General features: G+C 46.8%; 1 protein-coding gene across 1 annotated transcript in view; it reads right to left on the bottom strand.

Moving 5' to 3' along the window:
- Positions 1–27,470, bottom strand: part of Nsg2 (neuronal vesicle trafficking associated 2) — a 65,918-nt gene that overhangs the window by 3,491 nt on the left and 34,957 nt on the right. Inside the window, exon 4 of the mRNA XM_031351185.1 lies at positions 1,213–1,323. Within this exon, the coding sequence (XP_031207045.1) occupies positions 1,213–1,323 (111 nt within the window). The remainder of the gene's footprint in view (positions 1–1,212; positions 1,324–27,470) is intronic.

Consider the following 27,470-nt stretch of genomic DNA (forward strand, 5'->3'; position numbering starts at 1 on the left):
GCACATGCGTTAGGGAAGTCTGACCCCTGCAGCACACGCGTTAGGGAAGTCCGACCCCTGCAGCACACAGTCCTTTTCCGCTGTCAGGCTTCTAGAGAATCCCCTTGTGCATGAGAAGTGTGGTTTATTCAGCTGTCTCCATTCTTTCAGAGCTTCAGCTTTTATCCATTGAGAGTGTCGCTCTGTAGAGCACGTGCCAGTACCGCTCGACACACTCAGTCAGAACATTCCCTATTTGATTTCCACTTTGGAACACCATCCTAGCTGTGATGTCTTAGGAAATCCTCCTAACTAAATACTTGAATTTCCATTACTTCTTATGGAAAATGGGGGCAAGAAAAATCCAATTTTTGTTCAGAATAGTTATGTGGCTTAGTAGAGATAATGTTTATGAAAAGTTTTAGTAAATAGCCTGACAGAAAATAAAAACTTATCAAACGGTGATTATAAAAATTAATAGCATCACCTGTTTCGGATTTAAAACAGCTAATTTTATTGCAACTAACATGTATTGAGAGTCCAGTATCCAACAGGCTATTATTATTATTATTAATAATTATTAATATTATTATTGTTTATTGTTATGTGCTCAATTATTTGACTGTTTGGGCATACATAATTCTCCAAAGGAACAAGACGCCCCCCAGATCATCCAAGTCTTTTACAGAAGGATGGCAACTAAAGCAACGGTCAGGAAGAAAGGGACCCGGAGAGTCACGGGTCTGGACATAGGCTGGGAGAAAACCTCAGAAGCTCTGTTTTCTGTCCTCCTGTCTCTTTATGGACACCCTGGTGTAAGTAATTGACCAGCTAGCAGGGAGATCCCTGTAAATCAGAGCTTTCGGAAGATTAGCAAGTCAACATTAAGTATCAACGAGCTTCTGTCACTGCTCATGTGCACTCTGGAGCTGCCCTAGCTCCTAACCTTGCGATAGCAACTCTAGTGCCTGCCTGAGACTAGGCTAGTCTTTCACTGCTCATGTGCAGTCTGGAGCTGGCCCACTTCCTTCCTGATCTTGCCATGCAACTTTAGTACCTGCCCAAGGTTGGTCCTTTAGGAAGACATGATAACTCTCTTCCTGTCACAAGCTGTGTTTCAGACAGTCCATGATTAACAGACCCAAATGTGGCCAGCAGAGAAGAGAAGGCATCAATAATCCCTCTGATCATTGGCAGTCACCTAGAGCTATCCGCCTGCCCCAAGTCCCATACCTTGTAGACAAATCCTTCAGGACAGCTGTGGTCGTAAGTGAAGGCTTTGTAAACCACCAGGAACACAATGCAAGCGAGAAAGGCGAGGGCCAGGCTGACAAGAATGGTGACCTGGAAGAAGACAGAACTGAGAGTCACACGGTCGGTTGGTCATGGTTCACGTACTTTCAGGATATGCAGGTAACCCTCAGCACCGGAGCTGGCTGGTGCGTTGGAAAGGGGAGGAGCCAAGGGCCCAGGGAATTCCCTGTATCTTGGCATTGTCACTAATTAAAATTTAGTATGATCCTTAGAAAACTTGCACCCATGAGCCTCAGTTTCCCCCTCCTGCAGGAAAATCTAGAAAGTTCTTTCTTAGCTCTTCCTGGGGATGGAAAGGAGGATTAAGTCATTGCATCTAGGGTGTGGTGCTTTAAATCCCCTTGGCCCACGGAAAGTGGCACTATTAGGAAGTGTGGCCTTGTTAGAGGAAGTACGTCACTGGGAAGGGGCGGGCTTTGAAGCCCTATGCTCAAGCTCCACCCACTGCAGAAGGGAGTCTCTTCCTAGCTGCCTGAGGAAAATAGTCTCTCCTATTTGCCTTCAAATCTAGATGTAGAACTCTCAGCTCCTCCAGCACCATGTCTGCCTGCATTCAGCTATGCTTCCCACCATGATGATAACAGGCTGAACTTCTGAAACTGTAAGCCAGCCCCAGGTAAAAGTTTTCCTTTCTAAGAGATGCCATGGGCATGGTGTCTTTTCACAGCAATGAAACCCTAAGGCATAGGGCTTCCTGCCTTCCTTTGACACTACACCCCTGTCTCCACCCCCAGAGTCTAATGTCAGGCATCATCTGCTGCCTTGCCTCTGTTTGGACACTTGATACCCACCTTGCATGTGTCCTCGTACCCCAAATGTGGAGAAGTAAAACTTTCTATACTCCTTTTCTTGTCATGTTCCCCATATAAGATAATATAGCCATTATTTACACGGATTTATACTGTACTAGGTATTATAAGAACTCCAGAGGAGTGCTAACACATGGGAAGATGTACAAAGGTCATATGCAAATACGATTGCACATCTGAGGAGTTTGGTATTCACCAGGGGGTCGTGCATACCCACTGATCTTGATAGATGGTGTGTATCCACATAATATCATTCAGTCATAAGAGGGATGAAATATGTGTGACAGAGGTAGATAGACCTCAAAATCATTACACCAAATAAAAGAAGTCAGATCTAAAAGGTCACTATGAAATATCCAGAGTACATTAAATGGTAGAGATAGAAAACACACTGGCAGCTGCCAGGCACTCAGAGTGGGGAACAACAGAGAATGACTGATAAAGGGTACCAGGCTCCCTCTGCATGATGAAATGTTTTGAAATTAGACAAAGATGATGGCCACACTGTGCTGTAAATATTGTAAATGCCACTGAATAGTTCATTTTAAAGCGACTAATTTTACCTCAAGTTTTAAATGCCAGAGCTGAGAGAACGTGTTGCCTCCAGAGTGGCTGCCATTCCTGTACATGGTGACTCTATCAGAGGGCTTTCAAATGCTGCTAGCCTCCCTCACAGCCAAGTGGGCAGCCCACTGAACCAGGATTCAAACTGTCATGGCACCATTAGTGACAACGACATGGCTGTAGGCCTCATGCATGCAAAGAAAGGAGCAGAGATCTGCAGCCACACCTCCCCTTTACCAGCATCCCCAGTTAGCTCAAGGGGCCTCTGGGAAAGATGGTCCCAGTGACTACATGTGACCCCACCTCTGACGGAGCAGAGGCCCAGCCATTTGACAGCCTAGCAGCAGGGCGAGATGTCTGAACATAGGAATGGACCAACAACATCCATTTAGGGTGGGTACTCCCACCCCTGGCCACTAGCAGGTTAAAGAAGAGTGCCCTGCCTGCTCATTCACGGGCCAGGTTCCCTAGACACACCAGGAATCTCCCGTTCCTAGCCCTTTTTGAGAGCAGCAAGGCGTGATTTCCCTAAGCCATCAAGGCTGAGTATGTGACAGAGAAGCCTTCAGAAAATGTCACTGGGAAAAGAAGAGGGAGGAAGGGCGGAGGATGGAGGTCTCCTTTAGGCACGGTGGTTTCAAGACTACTTTCAGAAGCATCTGACGGACCCTTGGATGTTGACATCTAGGTTTCCCCCTCTTGTGCATTCTAATTTAATGGACAATGGGTGAATGGGCCTAGGACATGGGCATTGTTTTCAGTCTTACAGTGGACTATAAGGTACACCTGTGGAAAGACTGACTCCTGTAAGCTGTTTTTATTTGGATCTCAAGCTGGCTAGATAAGTTACCATCACGTGGATGACATTTTCAACAATCCCACCCTTCTGGTTCCACCTGGGTGATATGACATCAGAATTGCTATGGTAGATAGAGTCCAGGCCTCGGGATGTCTGAAGCCCCTGTGGCCAGGACAGGCTTTATGAATACTGATTGCTGAGTGGAGGCTGGGGAGTAGGCCATATGTGCAGTTAACAGGCTAGCTGTGTCAGGGTAAATGGAGGTTATGTTGTCTGAAAGCCTTCCTGAATTTTAGTAGGGGTTGCTCTGTGGCCAAGGCTATCAGCGCAGGGGGCTCTGGGACTCATCTGGGGCTGGGATGTGTCAGCATGGGTAACTCTGCAGAGATCTCCAGCTGTGATGGCAGGAGGCTCTGAGGAGAGGATGGAAAGTTTGGGCTGCTCTAGAAGTATGATGGGTTTGGCTCAGAGGAGGCAAAAGAGGGGGAGGCCTGGAGCAGAGGGCAGGGGAGAGTGGACATACTGATCATGGAGCCTTAACTCATGGCAACAGGGAACTCTTAAAGGTTTTAAGTGGTCAAGTGGTGGGATCAAGATTAGGCTTTGGGAAGCTGTCTCTGGAGGTAGCATGGGAGGCAGTGTACAGGGGTCAGGGCTAGAGGCAAGGCTGGAGGCAGGCAGGCCAGTGAGAAGGCTGATGATTAGGGAATATCTTAAACATTGGACCAGCCAGGGCAGGACAATGGAACGAGTTGAGCTGAAGAGACCACGTCCATCTTGGCCCCAGAGCTAGGGCATGGGGCTTAGAGACTTGGGATTTCTCACACAGTTTCTACTGAGATTTTCAGGCAGGTAGATAGCCCACTATTCTGAGCCAGCCTCTCCCCTCCTGGAAGATCAGTTAGAATTCAGAGGCCTCCAGAACTTGGAGTCTGTAATGGAAGGGCGAGCTGTGATCTGCAGGGAAGAGCCTTCCCTTTCTCCACCCACCAACATACTCTGAACATGGCTGCTGGGCTCCATATCAGGATTTATTGGCTCAATTACAGCCCCCGGTTCCTGGAGATGTGCTAATGCCCTTGGCTTCACCCCCACCCCCCAGAATGTAACAATCTGGGATCAGCAATGAATTCCATGCTCCATGCTTTTCAGCTAGGTGCAAGGCGTCCTGTGATGTGATCTTCAGCACCTGCCAACACCTGCCTCCATCTCCAGAGCGTTTCCCCACTCCAGACATCCTCATCACAGACAGATTTCCAGGTCTGCTCTTAGCCAAATGCCAGGAGGCAGGCAGGCAGGCAGGCCATTAGGAACAGGTGGTGAACAGTCAGGTATCTGATGAGCCACTGCCCACCCTGCCACAGAGCAGGGTGTGGGGGCAGAGTGAATGGAGGTCAGGGTGGGCTGGAAGGAGCCAGAGAACTCCACCCTGATGCTTTCAGCAGATCTCCTGCCCCCTCCCTGCCCACTGGCCAGAGCCAGCACTGCCCTGCTCTAAAACCCCAGCCTTCTAAAAGATTCCTAGCAGAAAGGTGTCCTTACTGCATTATGCAGGCTCAGCAGAGCAAACGAGACCCTCCCATAACCCCAGTCTTCCTCTCTCTGCTCTCCAGTCCCTACCTCCAAAGCCATTAACTTCTCTATCCATTCTAGATGTTCCATATCAAAGAAGGTCTCTGGCGCAATTCCTCCTCAGATTCTCAGCAACATTTAGCCCTTCCCTGTCCACCCCTGTTCTCCAGGAATATCTCACTATGAGAGGATCAACCTGGTCCATCTGCTGCCCCTCTTGGGAGGTAGTACAGGCTAGCTCTCACTTCCATTTGCTCTGCACAGACAAAGCATCGGGGTCCTGTTTGCCTGTGAGTTGGATTCTACTGGAATCTGCTACATGCTGGCTTGAAGCCCAGATTAGAGGCAGTTCTCCACATGTGGCAGACAATGCTAAGTGTGTAGGGGAGGGTCCTTCCCTGTGGGCTCCAGTGTTGATCCCTGTGAAAACCTTTCTCCTCCTGGAGCAGGAGGAAGGCAGATCCTAAAATGCATGCCCACATCTCAGTCTGCCACATCATTTGGAAGGATGGGCATGGCTGGTATAATTAGGTCACAGGCCTTGAGGTGAGATCATTGTACATCACCTGGGTGGGTATTAAAGCCCGGGAGCCATGGTTTTATTACAGATGGAGATGAAGGCAAACACACAGGGTAAGGAGAGATAGTGTGGAGATGGAGGGAGTCACAGGAGCTAGAAGATGCAAGGGAGAAGACCATGTAGGGGCCTATGTCAGCGTGACACAGGGTAGAGTCACTGGGAACCTCATTTGAGAAAATGCCTCCATATAATTTAGTGCTGTAGGTAAGATTCTGTAGGATATTGTCTTAATTAGTGATTGATGGAGGAGGGCCCAGCCCACTGTGGGTGGTGCCATCCCTGGATTGGTGGTCCTGGGTCCTATAAGAAAGCAGGCTGAGCAAGCCAGTAAGCAGCGCCCTCCCATGGCCTCGACATCAGCTCCTGCCTCCAGTTCCTGCCTCCAGTTCCTGCCTCCAGTTCCTGCCTCTAGTTCCTGCCTCCAGTTCCTGCCTCTAGTTCCTGCCTCCAGTTCCTGCCTCCAGTTCCTGCCTCTAGTTCCTGCCTCCAGTTCTTGCCTCCAGCGTTTGGGTTCCTGTGCTGACTTCCTTCAGTGAGTGTGGAGGTGTGAGCAAAATAAACCTTTCTTTCCTCCCCAGGTTGCTCTGATCATGGTGATTCATCACAGCAGCAGTGTCCCTGGCGAAGGTGGGGTCTACCTGCATCTTTGTTTTGAAATTCTGGCTCCTGTAACTGAGAGAATGAAGTTCTGCTGCATTAAGCCACAGAGTTTACAATCATTTATCATGGCAGTTCCAGGGAACTAATATGGTATCCTCCAATAGTGCCCAGCACGTGAGGTACAAAAGCTCTGTTTCTGCACATCAGCTGCCAAGAGCTCCTCATGTACTTCAGAAGTCGCAGACTCAGGAGGATCACTGTTTGTCACCATGGCCAGTGTTCCAAATCATTCAATCTACCCCTCACCCCACAGACTCTTAAGCTTTGAAGCCCAACACATCATGTATCACTCCTTGACTGTATGGAGGGGGGAGAGGGGAGAAGGAGAAAGGGAGAGAGACGAGACACCACATTCTTTGCTGCTCTCTACAGCCCCAGCTTCCAGCTTCCAGCTCTGGAGTGGCGGTATAGTAAAGAGGAACCCCCACGTGCGCTCCACCACCTCATACACTTGTCCTTGTTTGGGAGACAAAGCCCTGACTGCCATGACGTCTCACATCTCCTCCATCTACCATCTGACTTCTGTTAACAGACAGACTCCAGCTGACTGGAAACTTACAATGTAACCCAGACTGGACTTGAACTCATCCTCCTGCCTCAGCCTCTGAGTGCTCAGATCACAGGCTTTTGCTAGCTTCAGCTCCCTTGTCACTGTTTCTGGCCTCCAGAGGGTCAGGAAGGGAAGGAGGACCCCATTGGTAGGCTAATGCACAGGGTCACCTGAAATCTGCTGTCTGACGTGGTGAGAGCTATAAGCTGCACAGAACTGGTCGATAGAAAGCTTCCTTCTGCTAGCCGACAGAGCTGGGCCCTCACCCTGGAGCAGGTATAGAGTCCTCTCTAGTAGCTGTGGCTGCATACCATCCTGTTTCTGCCTCTAATGAGCTGAGCAACCTTGGGTAAGAAACATCACTGCTCCAAGCCCCATGTTTCTTCATCTACTAACTGAGGACCCCAGCCTCGCCCTTAAGACAGGTGTGAAAACTGGATCAGGGGACACCTCCAACCCCTCTGACACAGGCGCAGCTGTTAGCTCTCACTGACTGTCCAGTGGTGCACAGAGCACTGTGACAAGTGACATTTATGCATTCTCTCTTTTAAGCCCCATGCTAGCCCTGTAGCCTCAGTCATGGCCCTCGCTTACAGAGCTGGAAACTGAGGCACAATGGAGCCTAGTTCTTGGCAACAGAAGGAGCAAAGCGTGGCCCCAGAATGATTCTGCGGCCTTTCCCTGGCGGGCTCTTCTAATTCTCTGTGTCTGCAGCAGCGCTTGCCTGCAGGAGGGCAATGAACTGGCACAATACCATGAGGCAAACTGCCCATTTATTTTGGGAGTGCATGTCATCACAGACCTTAAGAGCTGGGAGAAGAACACGAGTGGTCCACCGTCTGCCTAGCCGGTTACCAACCCAGAGCCTCACCACTGGGGAAGCAGGGGGCCTTGTTAGCTTTCAGGTCCTACAGCCTCTGTGCCGTAGTGCCCAACAAATGGCCCTTCTTTATGAAGAGAATAAATGCTGGAAATCTCATGGCAAGGGAAGCTTTCACACTGGGGAAATTAAATTTTGTGGAGACATAAAACCAGAGCTACCAACAGGCATGATAGAAGTGACAGCCGCCACCCGAGGAGATGGAATCATGGCTTTGGGCGTCTTATCCAGGGATTAGTGTTGGGATTCTGAAACAGGCTCCAGTGGGCAGGACAGGGAATAAGAGCCTCTGCAAACCCACTGAAATGGCATTCTGGCTTTCTCAGCACTCTCCCTCGTACTGAGCAGAGCAGAGAACACGGAAGCCTTTGCTGTTGGGTCACCTGATGGAGGCCTCAGAGCTGTACACTTGGGTGTCTCCTCCCCATCCTCCCCCAGCCCCGCTTCACCCCTGCCTTGGGGATCTCAGCTTCCTTCTCAGGTGGGGGCAGCACTGGAGGCTTCTGCATAGTGACTAAGTGTGGTGATGTATGAAGGTGAAGGGTAGGTGTGGATCAGGATAGATGTCCAGGGTCTCACAGAAATGACCTCAGTGCATGCAATGGCTCTACGCCCATTTTACAGAATTGTGTCAGACATGGACAGAATAGCTTGTTGTATGTGACAGGCTTCCTGTTCCTCTTCAGCATCCTACCCAAAGCATAGATCCCGGGGTCTCTTGCCTCTCATCCCCTTTGACACACTGTGGTTCCCTCGGGGTTTCTGGGTAGGGGGAGCATAGAGATCAAACTTCATATGCTAATTCTAGGCTACTTGAGAACCCTTGATGTCACCTGTGAAATGGCTCTGAGTTGTTACATTAATCTCCTCTGAGACAACCAATGTGGGGAAGGGAAGAGTTGTGTGTAAAGATACCAACTCAGCTCCAGGAAGCCCTCCCTACTCCTGCTAGGTTCAGACCTGTGTGTGGCTCAGTTGCTTCTTTAGCACCAGGCTTTAGGCTATGGTCCTGTCACCTTCATGCATGCTCTGTGAGGCCCCACTGATGAGCAAGCAACAGCCCCTTCAAGGGCAGGGCCAGCCTCTCTCTGAGCTTCCTCAAGAGGACTCACTGGTGGTTCATGTTGATGAGACAGAAGTGAATCTCTGATGTGACGCCTGTCCTCTCTGGCCTCTTCGCTTCCCCTGCCTAATGAATTCTTCCTTTGGCCACTGAGAGCTCTTCCTAAATGACCCTTTTGGAGACCGTGGGCATACTCAAAATCCTCCTCTCACATTGTACCTCCATGGCCTGCACTCTTGTGGAACTGAGTCAGATGCAGAGCCCTGAGCTCCTACCTCTTGGTTCGATAACCTCTATTCCACCATACCCTGGGAGTCAGCATAATCCACATGGATCCGGGCAGCCTGGAAGCAACTTTACTCAGAGCTGTCATTAGCTTTTGACAGTTAAAATCTCTGTGTTCGTTTGTTTGTTTATTTTTACCTCTAAAGAGAAGAAAGAGGACAAGGCTATCTCAGTGTCTCTGAGGAGCTAGTCCCAGAACCCATATGGATCTCACCGCCATACATTGCTCAAACAGTACTATTCTGTACTGTCAGCCATAGGGAGGAAGAGGGGTTGACCCTCCCAAATAGGTGACTATGCTCCTTCTTCATGTAGAAATATCAAGACCCATGACCCCAACCCTGACCCATGACCCCAACCTTGACCTATGAGATGAGAAGAAAGGGAATGGGGAAGATGGAGGGAGGAGACCTTGTATTTTGGAGAGAGAACATAGGGCCTCAGCCCTTCAACCTCCTTTTCTGCTTTCCTGAGCTCCATTGACATCTCTTCCTTGTCTTCTCATCTCAGAGGTCAGGGTTGGGTCATGGGTCTTGCTATTTCTGCATGAAGGAGCATAATCATCTGTTTGGGAGAGGGTGGCCAATCCCTCTTTCTCCCTGCGGCTGACAGTACAGGATAGTCCTGCTTGAGCCGTGTATGGTGACGAGATCCACACGGGTTCTGGGAAAGCCTTGCTCGCTGTCTCCAGGACTCTGGGAACTAAAACACCAGAGGAGGGCAAGGAAATTAGACCTGGGTTTGAGGTTCCCAAGGCCATAGCCAGAAGGACTCAGGACTAGGGATGACATGTGTGCCTGGCTGTAGCTTACTTATCACCATCGAGGGCCAAAATCATAGTCACAGAAAGGAAAGGAGCCCATGGCCAAATCCAATCAGGCATGGGCTCCCACAGCTCTCCTGGTGGGGCCACCCAGGGTGTGCTCCATCCTCACAGAATTATGTTTTGGTTTTATTTGATATGTATAGATATTTTGCCTGTATATAAGTGCACCATGTACTTGCAGTACCCAAGGAAGTCAGAAGAGGGCGTTGGACCTCCTAGAACTAGAGTTAGAGACAGTTGTGAGCTGCCATGTAGGTTCTGGCTGTTGAACCTGGGTCCTCTACAAGAGCAGCAAGTGCTCTTGACTGCAAAGACAGCACACAGTCCCGACATTTTAACATGCCACATGAAGCTCATTAGAGACTCAGTTCCTGGGAACTTGTGATGCTGAGTGCTGGTCCTTAAGTCACCCTGTGCTGCACATCACTCTCTGTTCCAGACCACCAGATGGAAGGCAGTGTGCTGCTCACGCTGCATTGTGTGTAAACTGAGGCACAGAGAACCCTCCATCAGTTCTGGGAATGGAATGGTGGGAACATTTTTGGTTTTTTGTTGTAGTTTTTTTGTTTGTGTGTTTGTTTGTCTTTGATTTTTGAGACAGGGTTTTTCTGTGTAGCCCTGGCTATCCTGGAACTCACTCTGCAGACCAGGCTGGCCTCGAACTCAGAAATCTGCCTGCCTCTGCCTCCCAAGTGCTGGGATTAAAGGCATGCACCACCACTGCCCAGCTAATGGGAACATTATTAAAATACAAGTTCCCAGAGGCCAAGCTTACAAACAGCCCTCTCTCCAAGATGCTCTCAGTCTTACTCCATGAATTCTTTTTTAATATAGACTGACTCCTAGCATCTTCCCCCAGGGTGTGTGTGTGTGTGTGTATGTGTGTCTGTGTATGTGTGTGTATATGTGTGTATGTGTGTATATGTGTGTGTATATGTGTGTATATGTGTGTATGTGTGTATATGTGTGTGTATGTGCATATATGTGTGCATAAGTGTATGTGTGTGCGTATATGTGTGTATATGTGTGTATGTGTGTATATGTATGTGTGTATATGTGTGTGTATGTGTGTCTGTGTCTGTGTGTGTATATGTGTGTGTATGTGTGTATATATATGTGTGTGTATGTGTGTGTATATATGTGTGTGTGTGTATGTGTGTATATGTGTATATGTGTGTGTATGTGTGTGTATGTATGTGTGTATATGTGTATGTGTGTGTGTATATGTGTGTGTGTGGGTATGTGTGTGTGTGTGTCTGTCTGTCTGTGGCATATGTAGGGAAGGAGACATGAGGACTTAGAGGATTCAGTAGGGAGAGCTTCCATCACAGATAAAGGCAGCAAGGCCAGCAGCGAGTGGAAATGCCATGTCTCCCTCCCCCATTCTGGCTAGGTTTATATCAACTTGACACAAGCTAGAGTCATCAGAGAGAAAAGAATCTCAATTGAGAAAACGCCTTCATAAGATTGAGCTGTAGGCAAGCTTCTTAATTAATGATTGATGGAGAGGACACAGCCCATGGTGGGTGATGCCACCCCTGGGCAAGTGGTTCTGGGTTTTATCAAAAAGCAAGCTGAGCAAGCCGTGGGGAGCAAGGTAGTAAGCAGCACCCCTCCATGGCTTCTGCATCAACTCCTTCCTTCCATGTTCTTGAACTATCTGAGTTCCTGTTCTGACTTCCTTCAATGATGAACAGTGATGTGTAAGCAGAAGCCATAGAAACCTTTTCCTATTGCTGGAATGTTTCAGCACAGCAATAATCCTAACTAGGATACCTCTACTCCATCTCTCCGTTCACAGGGGGCCCTGTTGCCAATGGTGACTGCACTGTGGGCAGGCCTGGCTTCTCACCCTAGGGACACGTGGGCTAGCCTTTCTGGCTCCAGAGCCTACGGACTTGCCTAACAACACTGCAATTCTGTTCATTAGAATTTGGAACAGAGTCTGATTCTCCACATCAATTTTGCTGACCTGATTTTTTAAAGATTTACTTTTCTGCCAAGAAAGGGGATTAAAGAATTAAAGTGGCTAAATCAAATAAGGAATTTGTGCTGCAGAGATTGTGTCTCCATGGAGATGAGAACACAGGCTCATCTCCAGCAAGACGGTTGGATGCAGGAAGATAGCTGTGCTCCATCAGTGGCCAGAGGTGGGGTTTGCTTTGAAGTATTTGGGACAGAGAAGATGCCCTGCTCTGGCCCCTTTTGTTGGGACTGACTAAAACAAATGGATGTTAGTCCATCAAACAGTCAACATGGAGTTATGTTCCAGGTCCTGACTAGACAGGAGTCATTGTTCTTGGGTTCCTGATCTTGGAAAGTTCAAGTCTTGCGCAGCAGGCCTCAGACAGAGGGCAAGAAGCCATGATAACTCAGCATAAGGTATGACCACAGCTGGGACTCATAGCATGGGAGCCCCAGAGAGACCCACCTTGGACAATGGTATAAGGAGGCTCCTTGTGTGTGCATTGGGGAGGGATGATCTCCATGGGAAGAAAGTCTAGTGAGCCTGATACTAGGAACTAGGAGCAAAGGGACTTCCCCCACCCCCGTTTTGGCAAGTGTGCCTTGGGTTACTGTCATCATCTACCAATGGTCTGAGTTCATTTGTTGCCAGCTTGGTCCCCAGTGGTGATACTGGGGTTTGGGGAACCTCTAAGAAATGGGACTTCAGAAGAAGGTCAGTCATCTGGAGGCACTGTCTTTGGAAGGAGGTTCAGATACTGTCCAGGGGCCTTGGGTTGTTTTTCAGCACGAGTTGTCATAAAAAAGCAAGACCAGCTCCTTCCTCTTGTCTGACTCCCTTCTCCCACATTCCCACCTGATGGCATGTATGGTGGTGTGACATGTTGGTGGGAACTCTGTCACAGCAATGCCATGTGGTTTCAGCCTCTAACACTGTAAGCCAAATAAACCTCTTTTTCTTCATACAGTATCGAGCTTCAGGCATGCTGCTGTGGCAATCAAAACTGAATTAGCCTTTTTGCATCTTATGTGAGAATCCTCCCTGGAGTAACGTAGGGTTCACTTCAAAAGGATAAGAATGTGGAGATTCCTTCAGCTTTCCTCCTGAACCCCACACTGCAATTCAGCTCTAGAAGCTGATCTTAGGGAGAGCCAGTGTTTCCTGGGTGGTCTGCCTTTGGTAGGGAGCCTCTGCAGAGTGCCAGGACATGGTACCAAAGCATGCTTCCCTCCCTCCCTCCCTCCCTCCCTTCCTCCCTCCCTCCCTCCCTCCTTCTCTCTCTCTCTCTCTTTCTTTCTCTTCTCCCCTTCCTTCCTTCCTTTCTTTTTTTTTTAGAAATTTTAAATTTATGTACATATATGTGTGTCTGTGTGCATGTATGACACAGATGTGGAACTCACGGAAGCCAGAAGAGGATCTGGGGTTTTAGGCTTTATTGAGCCACTCAGCAAGGGTACTGGGGACCTAACTGGGATTCTCTGGAAGAGCAGCCACTGAGCATCTCCTTAAGCTCTCTCTGAGAACCCATCCATCAGCTGATTTCATGTCCTCTTCTTCCAGTCAATGTGATCACCAATTTCATCCTTAAATAACACAGAAACTGCCCCTTAAAACCCACATGTCCTTGGATGAACACACACACGTGTGTGTGTATGCATGTGTGTACATGTGTGTGCATGAGCATGTGTGTTTCCTTTTAGCCTCAGATGGAGTATATTTCTATCAGTCTGCTCTGAGAGGGACAAGAAAGTGGGCTAGTGATTAGTGTGAAACCAGAACCTCTCATGGCCCTTATCCCACTCATGGCCCCAAATTCTTACCTGGAAACTGGGATGCATTGATACAGGGAGGATATTGGTCTCTTTGTGGGATGCCGACTGAACACAGCACCTGGCACGGAGCAGGAGGCAGACACGAAAGACGGGAGGCTTGGCTGCCTTGGGACTTACTGTTTTCCTGTCTCTTCCCATGTCATAGCTCATATGTCTGGGCACTGACTATTTTTTATACTCTTAAAGATTATCTTCATTCGATAACTGACTTGTTTGCTTTGGAATTCATCAGACTTGTGCACATAGCAAGACAGGCTGAGCTACTCATGTTTCTGTTGGCCTGTCTAGCTTCAACAGAAGAAAGGAAGTCATTTTGTTCTGCTTTTGTGAATGCTGAGACAAGACTGAAGGCCATGGATCCCGGCCAGGGTTGATTTGAACCTAGTGTTTCCTTTAAGAGCAGGCACTCCATTTGCTACCCACTCCCTGCCCCATCATTTGCAAAACGAGACTATGTTTTGCCACGCTGTGTAGTCTTTTTCCACTCATGAGAAGAGAGTTTCACTGCCCCCAGCCCTTGCTCAAGCAGGGAAATGTGAGACCATCCTAAGAATCGCCTCCCTGCTTTGGTGGGAGATGGCATGTGCTTGAAAATGGCATCTAAGGGAATACATCAGAATGATTTCTGTAAAAATCCTTTCCTGGCTAGAACTGCTAGGCTTAAATGACAAGGCAGGTCTGGAGTGAGAATCCAATGGGAGGTCCTGGTCCCTGGCTGTAAGTCTGTCCAGCTCCTAAGTAGGGGACTGGCTTTGCCTCTTCCTTTCCCGAGATTTCATTGGCAAGGCTTGGGGAACCATTGTAACTTATTAGGCATGATAGAGGTGTTTGAAAAGCTTTTATTAATTTATTTTTACATGCATGTATGCTTATAAACACATGTACTGTGTGTGGGTGCCCAATGAAGCCTGAAGAGGGAATGTGGAACCTTGGAACTGGCATAATAGTTGTTCAAAAGCTGCTTAATGTGGGGTCCTAGGAACTGAACCTGAATCCTTTGCAACAACAGTGAATGAATGCTCTTAGCCACAGAGCCATCTCTCCGGCCCAGAGATATAACTGATTCATGATTTTTAAGTCGGTTCTATCAAGAAAGCCCTATAGTTTTCCCCAAACCAAATTTACCATATTATCCTGATGTTTGGTCATTTTCCCACAGAGCCCCACCCCCACCCCCAAACCCACTAGAGAAGACCACTACTCAGGACCTGCTAAGTAAATTGCCTTTTGAAAGTAGAGGAAAAATGGAACATCTTGGCTTTCAAACTTTGTACAGGCAATACTTCGAGATCTTTTTCAGAACTCGGAGGGAAATTCCCTATGGGCAGAGAGTGGTATGAAAATGTGGTCCTGAGGTACAGGGCCACAATTCATGAATATCTGTGGCATCCTCAAAAGGAAAAAGACACTATGTAAATCAGGACATTTCAAAGCAATCACCCATTTCCCAATTTAATGTGCTATCAGCATAATGATTATGAAGAAGGAGCTGGGGCCAGGGCCTCACATAGCTAGGGGATAAATCTCTGGCTAGTTAAAGAAAATTTCATTTTAAAAGTTAAAGCTATAATTTAACCCAGGTCAGGAGATATCAAGAGCTGCGATGGAGACACCCTTTACAGGAGAGAGAAGCTGAGAGGCCTTAACTCATAAGTGGGATCTGTCTATGACAACAAAGGATAGATAAATGTCAAATAATTCTGAACGTGTTTGCTACATCTAGCCATCCAGCTACTCTTGGTCATCTCTCCTGAACAAGCGTGGAGCTGACAACAGGAATATGTGACAAGCACCAATTGGGATACAGAAGGTATTCTGGGGACTGTGGGGTTCCCCCCGCCCATGGAGGAAAGCAGCTGCTCTCCCCAAAGTGCACTACAGACACCTGTGATCAATTACGGTGTCAGGGTAGGAAACTGAAGTGGTCTGGAGCACATATCCAAAAGGCATCTCCAGATAAATACGGATCTGTGGTGTGCCACAACGAAGGGCTTTGATGGAGAGGAGGAGAACAAGTACTGAGCTTCACACTTCCTAACAACCATCAAATGAGGTGTGTGTGTGTGTGTGTGTGTGTGTGTGTGTGTGTGTGTGTGTGTACATGCATGTGTGTGTGTATATGGGTGTGTGCATTTATGCAAGTGCACCAAGTGCATGTAGTGCCTGTGGAGGCCAGAAGAGGGCGTCAGATTTCCTGGAACTGAAATTACAGATCAGTGTGAGACACCACATGGATGCGGAGAACCAAACTGGGGTCCTCTGCAAGAGCAACCCGTGCTCTTAATCACTGTATCCCCCTCCCCGCAGTATCCCCATCCTAATAAAAGGAAGCCAGGGATTCCCCTGGAAGCCCACAACCCAGGCTGGTGAAGCTGACCTGGCCTCTGTTCCCTTTGATGGCTGAGCTTGCATTTCCTTCATGTTCTCAATTTGATTTCAGAAAACAGTCAAGACAAGCAAACCCCAGCTCTGACCAGGGACATTCTGTACAACACCAAACTCAGCAAACTGAGAGGTTCGCAGCCTGGCTATGCCTGCAGCTGGTGATTACAGTTAATGCTGTGCTCCACCACGCAGGCAGAAAAGCCTTGAGCAGCAGGGCCATGAATGATATTAACTGCTTTCGGGTGATGGTTTTAAATTATTATTAAGAAAATGAAAAGCTACCGAGCGTTCAGGATACAGGCAGTGCGGTAATTCAGTTCTGCCCACCCAGAGGCTGGGATGCGACTGTTTGGCAAGGAAGCTGTAGAAAGGAGGAGGGAGAAGGACTTAGAACCAGGCCAATATGGTTTCAACGTTCAATGTTCCAGCATTTAGTGGCTTGTGACTTTAAGTCAACAACACTACTTCTCTGAGGTCCCATTTTCTTATCTGCAAAATAGCAACTGGTTATGACATTCACTTACCAGGTACAGTGGGGGAACTTCCAAGCACGCTCACCCCGCAGCTGCTGGCAGCTGCTGCTGTCACTACTATCTCACCACTGCAAGGTATCCCTCAAGCAGTCACCAACTGACATCCTGCTGCTATAGGCACTGACTTTGTTTCATGGAGAAGGCCTGCTGGGTGGGTCACACCCCTGATTAACTTTCTCTTGGCTTCGCTGGGCAGGTATGAGACCCGTTTACTTCACTTACTGTCCCTGGCTGCCCATAATGAAGGGCCATTTTGACTCCATATTAATGAGAACATTGTCTGGCAGACCCCAGGCTGTACACACAGCCAACCTGGGAGTCCATAGAGACACGACATAAGGGCCTGAAACTCAGGGAAATGTCTGTCCAGATGAAAATTTCCATGGGGGCTGAAGCCCTGTATGAGGTAGGCAGCATGACTCAGAGTGAGGTGTCCAAGGCTCCGGTCCTTGTACAAAGCTGTATTTGAAAGGCCGTGGACTGATTGAGGGATTGGGAATGAGGCTTGGGCCAGGAAATCTTCCTGGATTTAGAAACAAGATCTTCAAAGAGGTTCAGACTCTGCTCCTCCAGGCTGAGAAAGCCAGCCTGATGTTTGCCTGTGTCAACCAGGCATTGCCCAAACCACTTTCTTGGACATTACTTATTACTTCAGTACTTTTTGTCTTTGGCCATGACTATCTGCTGTAGGCACTCAGCAAGTCTGTGTCAAGTAAAGAAATGTCAGGTGACCATTTTCTCTCTACTCTAAACTCTATTGTTTGTGTGGGTGCTGACCTGCATGTGTGGAGCAGGATGTAGATTGTCCGAGGACACCCGAAGAGGGTGACAGATCCCCTGGAACTGAAGTTACAGATGGCTGTGAGCCATCACATAGGTGCTGAGGATCGTATCTGGGTCCTCTTGAAGAGCGGCCAGTGCTCTTAACTACTGAGTTATGTCTGCAGCCCCGCTCTTGACTTATCATCAAGCCCCATATGGGTTGGTAGCTTCTAACACTCACTGAGTGCTTGCCTTATGCAACGCTGTGCCCAAGCACACTCCAATAGTGCTGCACAGTTCATAGAGGCTGAGCATCACTAATCAGAAAATCTGAAATCCAAGTCATTCATTCTGAGCCCTGAAGTCAGAAAATCTGAAATCCAAGTCATAAGATCCAAGTCCAAGTCCACTGCTGGCCTCACACAGTGGGCTGTCAGTCTAGCAAGAATGCTATGGAAAGTGACCCCCCAGGTTCTGCACAATGGACACATGAAATAGAATGGGGTGGATGTGCTTTCTGGCCCCAAGGCTTCTGATTGTGAATATGCAAATATCCAAAGTCTGCAATCTCGAACCCTCCTGGTCCCGAGTATAGCTGGACAAAGGCTTCTCAACCGTACACGTGATTAACCCCGTTAGCTCCGAGGAGCGTGATTAACCCCGTTAGCTCCGAGGAGCCAAGGGAGGGAAATGGGAAACTGAGATGCACTGAAGATAACAGTTCTCATATTTGAGATGAATGGGCAATCAGCTGGCTCAATGTTATCTAGAAGGCTGGCCAGAGAAGGAAATAGATCTGTGATAATGTTCGTAACATGTGGGAGAGAAAAACAAACTGGTTGCTTAGAAGATGCACAGATGGCTTCTCTTCGACCCGTCCAGCTTCAAACTAGCTACCTTCCGCTCTGTTTTGTTTTCTATGCAAAGAGAGTGACCCTAGTGATATCACTGTCACAAGGTAGTTATGAAATCCATCAGCAAAGGAAAAGGCAGCAAGCACTGGTCCAACAGCTCCATCTCTATTCAGTCTTCCCCGGCCTTCTTTTCTCTCCTGGTACTGAAACAGTCACTGGAGCATGGGTGTTTAACTATAAAATCACGGGCAGTATTCAGAAAGAGGGAAGGGGCTATGTGGAGTGGGGGTGGAGGCTCAAGCTTTGCAAGTGTGCCTGTGCCTGAGTGTCATGAGCCACAATGAGTGGCTGAGTACTTTGGCCTCCAGGCTCTGTTAGAAATATTCATTTAAGCTGAGCAGTGGTGGCGCAAGCCTTTAATCCCAGCACTTGGGAGGCAGAGACAGGAGGATTTCTGAATTTGAGGCCAGCCTGGCCTACAGAGTGAGTTCCAGGACAGCCAGGGCTACACAGAGAAACCCTGTCTCCAAAAACAAACAAACAAACAAAAAATACTCATTAAAATAAACTGGGCAATGGCATTCGAGGGTGATACTGTCACTAATCATAACCATAGTTAGATACCACCTCACCCTAGCTAGAATGACTGTCTTCAAAAGGACTAATGACAGTGATGATGATAAATGCTGAAGACAATGTACAAAGCAAGGGTGGGAATACAAGTTAGTGTAGCCACTAAGGAGAGCAATATTACTCCACCAGTAAAAACTGAGTATATCCCCCAAAGCAATAACATCATTGCATTGAAGAGACAGAAAGCACGCTCTCATGCTGATTGCAGTGCTGTTTCTAACAGCCGAGTTGTAGAATCAATCTGGGTGTCTATTAACAAACGAAGAAAGAAAATAAAGTATTTATGGACAATGGAATACAACTTAGCCATAAAAAAATAAAACCATGAAATTCTGTCACGTGCAGTAATGGGGGTGGTCTGTTAAGTGAAATGTCAACAGAGAAAGACAAATGTCACCAATTTGCACCTTGTGTGTGGGGTCAGAAAGGGTTCATTATGCAGAAATTGAGGAGAGAATGGGTAGGGTAAACTGAGGCAGAGGGACGGCTGGTCAGGAGGCTCAGTGTTCCAGAGATGGAAGAATCAGCTCTGTTATTCTATTACTCCAGGGTCAAAATAATCTCCCAAATATATAATATACCTCAAAAGGCCACGAGAGGATTTTTCATGGACTAACCATAAAGAAATGGTAAGAGAGAAGATAATGCATATGCTAATTATCCTGAAGTGGTCACAAGCCAGAACAGTGGATTGAACTTCATAACAATGCTCGAATAATATGGGTCAATCAGGGGATCAGGAAACTGATTTTAGAAGAGCTAAGACTATATGAATAAATGATATTCAAAAGGTTCAAACCTTTCTGGTGGAACAAAAATAATGAAAGGAGTCTCCAAGTCTCAATTATAGCTCCATACCCTGGGGTCTTTTAGGAAATTCATAGTTTCTTATCATATTCGATAGCTGAGAGATGGAATTGATCTTCCCGGATCCCTTTTAAAACTTGTTTTAAAGAACATTTTCTCTCAGATCCTCAGAGAACTGAAATGGCAAAATCTCATTTACACATGATCCTGTAACACTGGGTCACAGACATAGGCTGGGTGCCTAGTTCAGGACAAGCTCCATGCTAGGCACACGGGATGTAGGATGGAAATGGGCTTGATCCTTAGCAGCAGTCAAGCAGGGAAACTGTGCTGGAGCCAGCCTCACAGGAGCCGGGGAAGAGCAGGCAGGGAACAGCCTGAAGGCACAGAGGTTGGACAGGGGTACGTGGTGATGGAAGACGGATTACTGGGTGGTCAACCCAGTAATTTGAACTAAAAGCCTCTTGGGAACATGAGAGAGCTAAACAGGTTGAGCTTTCAAGGTTCACTGACATGCATCCACTTGAGTCCTAAAGAAGTTCTTAGGCAGTTTGGATGGAAACAGATGCTAAACGGATTGAGTCTATCTGTAGAATGAGGACACCAGCTGAGGGCTTTCAAGCAATCCAGCCAGATATAACTGTGCATCCCACACCCCGAGCCTGAACCAGGTATCTGGATCAAATCAGTAAGGAAACATTATTTCTGAAGCCAGCCGTGTTTTGTGGACTTGTGGACATATGCTTTGTCTAATTATCCCACACACACACACACAAAAAGATCAGGGATTTCATCTTACAAACTGGAGGCCTACAGCTCAGGAGTCAGGAGAAGCAAGCAGTACCAGCAAGACAGGTCTGAGCCTTCCCAGCCTACAGGCCCTTGTGGCTTCACTCTGCGGACCTGCATCAGAAAGAAGCAGGAAGCAGTTGCAAGTGTATAGGCAATAGAGTGTGCTTTCAGTGTATGCAGCCCCGAGCTAGGTGTTTTCTCCAGATCCAGGGATGACTAATGGATCCTAAAGAATTCATCTGTAAACACAGAGCCCAGAGTTCCACTAATATTCAGTGATGAATGGCATTGCTTTAGAATAAAATTCACCTCAGTGAACGCTTCGTCTGCACGGCAGCATCCCAGGAATGAGGGCCTGTGCTGCCATGAATCACCCATACCCCAGGGCAACGCGCAGGCAGGGCAGCCACTCTGGAAAGCCGAGCCGATGGAATGGGGGCACTCAGAGAAGAATTGCTCAAGGGAGTTACAATTAAGGGAAGACAATGGACATATTTCCAAATGCAATCTCTCAAAGTTTTAGAGAGGCAGCTGGATATAAACTGAGTTTGTTTACTTATTTCTTCATATATTTACCGAAAACTATTATACCCCTCAAGAATATTAATAGAGATGATTTTATGGGTTAATTCTATGTATAGAAAAAATCTTGAAACAAAGATAAACATTATGTCCTTACCTTCAGTTTCCCCAGAGAATAAATGTAAAAAAAAAAAAAACATGTACTCTTTTTCTCCCCTAGAGGCAGAATAAACACTCTGGCAAACCTGATGAATATAACACATGTGATGAAAATATAATCTCACAATATTCTTTAAGCAAAGTTTTAAAATAATACATTAACTAATAGAGACCCGTAGCCAGGATTGGCATAGGAGCTAGAGGAGGTGGCCTAGGAGGATTGTGGACAGTCTACTGAAACTCTGCTGTTGCCTGCTGTGGTGGTTTCAATATGCTTGGCCCAGGGAGTGTCACTATTAGGAGGTGTGGCCTTGTTGGAGGAAAGGTGCCACAGTGGGGGTGGGCTTTGTCACCCTCATCCTAGCTGCCTGAAAGACAGTCTCCCCTAGATACAGTCAGATCAAGATGTAGAGCTCTCAGCTCCTCCAGCACCATGCCTGCCTGCACACTGTCATGCTTCCTGCCCTGATGATAAGAGACTGAACCTCTGAATTGTAAGCCGGCAAAATGAAGATGTGTATTGTATTGCAACATGTGTAAAAAAAATTGCTTTTTAATCTGAAAATCTAGTGGTAAAATAATAATATTTGTCAAAATTCCCATTTCTAGTGATAGAAGGCTCTGGAAACTGCATGCTACAATACTGACTTTCCAGGGATGATACACCCACCGGTGCCGTAGTGGCATGGCTGTTCTGTGAGTAACCACCGCTTCCTGGTTTGATTTAAAGCCTATACTAGGGAGCATGCTTGGTACAATAAACCTGGTCAAGGTCTACAGCTAGAGTGGCCACAGGTCCTAGGGAAGAACTTACTACTGATGTTTTGCTAAATGACATGCTGTCAAACTAATTTATAAATATTCATATTTATACGTATGGATTAGTGCTGCTGTCAGTCTTGGCCAGAGATGTTTCTTTCTGCACTGGGCAGCTGTTAATGCAAAGATTCATAGCTGGTCAAAGTGTTGAGCATAAATGACTGTTGAACACTCAGCCCTAAGTAGGGCAACTCTATAATCATCTTTAAGGCCCAGAGAACATCAAAGAGGGGAAAGAAAGATTGGGAGAGTTGGAGGAGAGGGAGGAGTACCGCAAAATGCTGTCACCCAGATATGGCATGGCTGATACAATCATGATCATAAAGCAGCTGCAGTTATACACACACACACACACACACACACACACACACACACACACGCAGATGTGAACTAAGAGGGGATAGTTGGAAAGGATAAAGGGTGTGGGTCTCCCTGCTCTTGTGGACAGAGATGACAAGTGGGGCTGAAGGTTGGGGGTTCAGAAGCCCTGCAAGTATGTACAGTGAATGACCACACCAGGACCAGCAATCAGGAGGCAGATCAACTTTACTTAGGGTGATTCAAGGCTTACAAGGTTTTGGGGACTAAAGGTAGGATGGACAAAGGTCATTGGTTAAGGGTCTCGGAGCATTGAACTGCCTCATTAGGATGAGGGGGGTGCATTTCAGGAATCTCAGGTGCTGGCCGAAAGGTTTTATCAGGAGAGAGGAAACTGGTCCTGTAATCTAATTGAGGCTATGTGAACTTCTTCAGGTAGAGGTGCATGTGGGGGCTTAGCATTCCCCAGACAAGGTAAGAGAAAGTAAAGCCCTGAGTCCTCCACATTATGAGCTGAGCCCCAGAGGCCACTGGGCCAATGAGCCCCAGAAGGCTATTGGGTCAATGGTAGACTTTGACCTGAATTAGCAGTTTTCCCACAAAAGGGGTCTCCAGGAGTGGGAGAGGGACAGGAGAGAGAGAGTGACAGGGTGATTATGATCACAATACATTGTACACATTTATGAAATTGCAAAGAAGAAAAAAGTTTAAATTTAAAAAGGAAGAAGAGAAGACACACAAGTATCTCCGTAACTCAGAAAGGATGTTTTGGGGGAAAATCCATTAAAATTTAAGTGGTAAAATGCTAGAAACAACATCTGAAATTACTGGCCAAAACAATTAGAAAAGAAAAGACAGCATTTTGCCACACTCCTTTGTATTTTAACAACAGAAAAGTCAACATGACATAAGAAATAAAAATATTGGAGAAGGAACAGCCGCTGGCATTATGACACAGAATGAAACCTGGCAACAAATCACTAGGAACAATGAGAAGTTAACTGCCCATGGCAAAGAAGTATAACTACAAAGTCTGAACTAAAAAATAAATAGTTGGGTTGTGGTGACAGATGCCTTTAATCCCAGCACTCTGAAGGCAGAGGCAGGGAGATCTCTGAGTTTGAGGCCAGCCTGCTCTACAGAGTAAGTTCCAGGACAGCTACGGGTACACAGAGAAACCCTGTCTCAAGAACAAACAAAAACCCAAAACCAACCAACCAAACAAACAAACAGGGCTCAAGGGTGTATGTAGCTCAGTGTGGATAAAGCACAAACAGTAACACTGGATTTCCAACCGACTCTTGAGTCAGAGACAAAGTCCAAATGAACCGAACAATAAAACACCAAATCCAAAAAGCATCCCAGGGTTAGGGTGGGAAAAGGCCTCGTGTCCACTTAGAAGAGTGAAATGTGGCTGTGTTTTCTTTTATACTTTTGGATAGATGATTAATTTGAGTTAAAGCAAAAGGGAAAAATCCTATAGTATCCAAGAACAAGAAGAGAAGGGGGATGCAGGGAGGAGGAGATGGAGCAAGAGGGGAGATGGACGAGGAGGGACAGAAGGAGGAAGAGGAGGAGGAAGCAGCAGCAACAGCAGCAGCACACCTAGGCCATAAACAAAACCAAATGGGAAGAAATAGCTGAGAAAAAATAGTGAGACACATGAAGTCTGTCGCTTGGGGGAGCAGGATGTGAATGGTAGGAACCACAGCCAACCTAGCCACACACAGAGCTTTCAGGCAAGACTCAAAGGTCAGATAGTCAGTAAGACCAGACACTATGGTGGGGGAAACAGAGCTTTTTACACAGCTGGTAAAAATAAAAATCAATACAATTAAGGAGAACAGTGTAAAGGTCTTCAAAAACAAACAAACTAACTAACTAACTAACTAAAAAATAGGTCTACTGTGTGACCTGGCTATTCTGAGTACGGAACCACAGGAAACAAAACCAGCAAACCAAGACACATGTGCCCGTCCATGTTTGTGACAGTGACTCCCAACAGTTAGAATTGGCATCAACTGAAGTGGCCGCCAATGACGAGTAGATAGAGAAAACATTCTCTATGTACATAGAACGGAGTGTTAGTCAGATGTGAAGAAGGAGGAAATCACGCCATTTGCATCAAAATGGAAGGAACTAAAGGACATGGTGCTGACAGAAAGATTAGTAGCACATGTTTGCTCTCACACACAGAAGCAAAAGGGAGAGATTGTGAGGGGGAAGGGGAGGGGAGGGGAGAGAGAGAGAGAGAGAGAGAGAGAGAGAGACTGAGAGAAGACTTGAATGGAAAGTAATGGTAGAGTTTGGGGTGGTAGAGGAGGGTAGATAAAGAGAAATTGTGTTTAATCAGAGTACATGTATGCATGCATATAAATATCACACTGAACCTAATTGATATGTATAATTAATACATATTAAGCAAAAATATGCAAAGGTTGGTCTTACTGGTAATGAAAGATAAGCAAAGTTAAAAATAAAATATCATTTCCATCTACATTACTGGTAAATAAACTATTTTCTGTCTGTGTTATTGATACCATTTTTGAAGTTTGTTAGAAGCCAGGGCTGGCAATTTTGGGAGAGCACCATCTTTAGGAGGAAGTAGAGATTAGAAACAGCTTGGCCAAGGTTATAAAAGTCAGGAACTTACACATCCTCCTTTGAATGACTGAGGATCCTCATGCCCTATAAATACACCTGCAAATGTGTGAAAGGCGTGTGTGCATGCACATGCATATGCTGTAGGCCAAGGAGCTCATAAACAGTGGGATCTCTTTCTACTGCTCTGAGAACTGAGTCGTCTATGTCCAAAGCCCCTGCAGGTTCAGGCTGGGCTCGTGCCTGGCACCTTCTCCATTTGCCCTCACATGGTAGAAGGGGTGAACAAGCTTCCTCAGGACCACTTTAGTTACCTGTTTATTTAAACTTTTGAATTTTTGAAAATTTTATATATGAGTACGTTTATATCGTTTCCATCCCTCTTTCTTTCTTTCCAGCTCTTCCCATATTCCCCAGTCTTCCCTAGATTCTTAACTTCTCCCTCCACTGTATAAATACAGTTTGCTGGGTCCGTTTAGTAGTGTGTGTGTGTGTGTGTATGTGTGTGTGTGTGTGTGTGTGTGTGCGCGCGCGCATGATGTGGTGTGTGTAGACATAAACACAGAGAATTTTTTGTAGATATTAGCATACAAGACTGAAAGACAGAACAATAGCAACATAATTGAGAATGATTATGAAACAGCTCAGTCTGCAGTAAAAACAGAACAAGAAAGAGCTCAGTGTGTAGATGGGGAAAGCTCTCAGGTATCAAGAGGAAAAGAATACATGACAAAAGACCATGTAAAGTGGATGGTTCTGAGAAAATGAAGGGAGATGGCAGATACATACATACATACATACATACATACATACATACACACACACATATATACATACATACACACATTCATGCATACATACATGCTTACATAAGTCCAAAGGCTGCCAGGCAAAGGTCTCTGAGGGAGAAGCTGAGAGTGGACTCCCAGGCTGCTGTGGCTCTGCTCAGAGAGGAAGGCTCTCCAGGCCTGAGCTCTGGGGTGGGATGCTCCTGACTCCTACGGCTGCTGTGCACTTCACATGTGGCTCAGGACTATGAAATTAATGTGTGAATTGTATTCATTGTGATGGTTAATCTTGATGGTCAGCTTGAGGGGATCTTGAGTCACCTTGGGTACAAGGTGTGTACTAAGGAGAAAGTTAACTGAGGATCTGCATCCCACCTGGTTCCAGTCTGGGGATGCCATGTGTCCAGCTGCCCTCAGCTCCTGCCATCAAGGCTCCCTCACCACTATGGAGAATATTCCCCCAAGCCATTAGATTAAATAAACCTTTCCTCCTTAAGTGCTTCTCCTGGGGCATTTGCCATAGCAGCAAGGAAGGAGCCTAACGTTTCTATTGCTTAATCCAAATGTATTTAGCCACATGTTTCTAGAACTCTCCAACCTGAGCCACACAGAGCTGCACAACAGGTATTTTGGGATCAAAGGCTATCTCAAACCTCACCTCCTAAATCTGTACTTTTTGGAGAGCCCTTTGTCTCTAGAGGGAAGGGAGGAAGGGGGAGACTTTAACATTTCAGCTTATGTTTGTTTCTTCATACAGTTGTGTGAGTGTGTGTGTGTGTGTGTGTGTGTGTGTGTGTGTGTGTGTCTGTTGTCTTCTTATTAAAAGACAGAATCAAGAACAAAAACCCATGGGCTGGAAAGACGACTCCACAGTTGAAATATTTGTCCCACAAGCAGTCTAGTCACAACTCTAAAGTGCATAGCCCCATGGATTATGAAACTGAATTGGACAGTTCTGCCCTGGGGAGTCCAAGCTGTCCTAGGATCGTGGGAAACCTGCATTCGAGGAAGTAACAGCATGAAGAAGACGAATGGTGATCTGGTGTCATCAGATGGATCAATACATAGCCATCAGCGATGAAGGAAAGAAAAGTATTTGGTGTGGAGAGGGAAACAGAGGCCAGGAGGATGCTGGAGAGTGATTTCATGGGCGAGAAGAGCGTGGAGGCAAGCAGGAACATGAAGGAATGCAAGGCGTTTGTACAGCTATTTTTGGACCCAATGAAGCATCCGGAGTGGTTGTCCTGGAGGATGATGCAATCATGCCTGTCTCTTACAGTCAGGTAGCAACAGGGAAGAGAAGGAAGGAGCAGCTTCTGCTGCCTACGCTGCATCCATCTTCATTAAGGTCCCTGCAGACTTCCGTCCCCTTCTGGATGCCAGCATCATTATGCCTTCTAAGTTTTTTAAATGTTATTTTATGTGTATGGAGGTTTTGCCTAGTGTATGCCAGTGTACCATGTGCATGCCTGTCTCCCACAGAGGTCAGAAGCGGACAATGGATCCCTGAGGCTGGAGTTACAGATGTTTGTGAGCTATGATGTGGGTTCTGGGAAATGAACCTGGGTCATGTGAAAGAGCATCCAGTGCTCTTCATCATTGAGCCATCTCCCCAGTGCCTTCACTATGGTTCTGCAGTGCTGAGGACTGAACCTAGATCTCAGGCTCCTTCTGGGCAGATGTGCTTTTGTTGACTTGTACCCTCAAGCCTTGGGTGTGGCTTTTTTCTCCTTCTTTCTTTCCTTCCTTCTCTCCTTCCTTTTCCCTTCCTCCCTCCCTCCCTTCTTCCCTCCCTCCCTTCTTCCCTCACTTCCTTCC

Source organism: Mastomys coucha, unplaced genomic scaffold (assembly GCF_008632895.1).
Source record: "Mastomys coucha isolate ucsf_1 unplaced genomic scaffold, UCSF_Mcou_1 pScaffold5, whole genome shotgun sequence".
NCBI classification, from domain to species: Eukaryota; Metazoa; Chordata; class Mammalia; order Rodentia; family Muridae; genus Mastomys; species Mastomys coucha.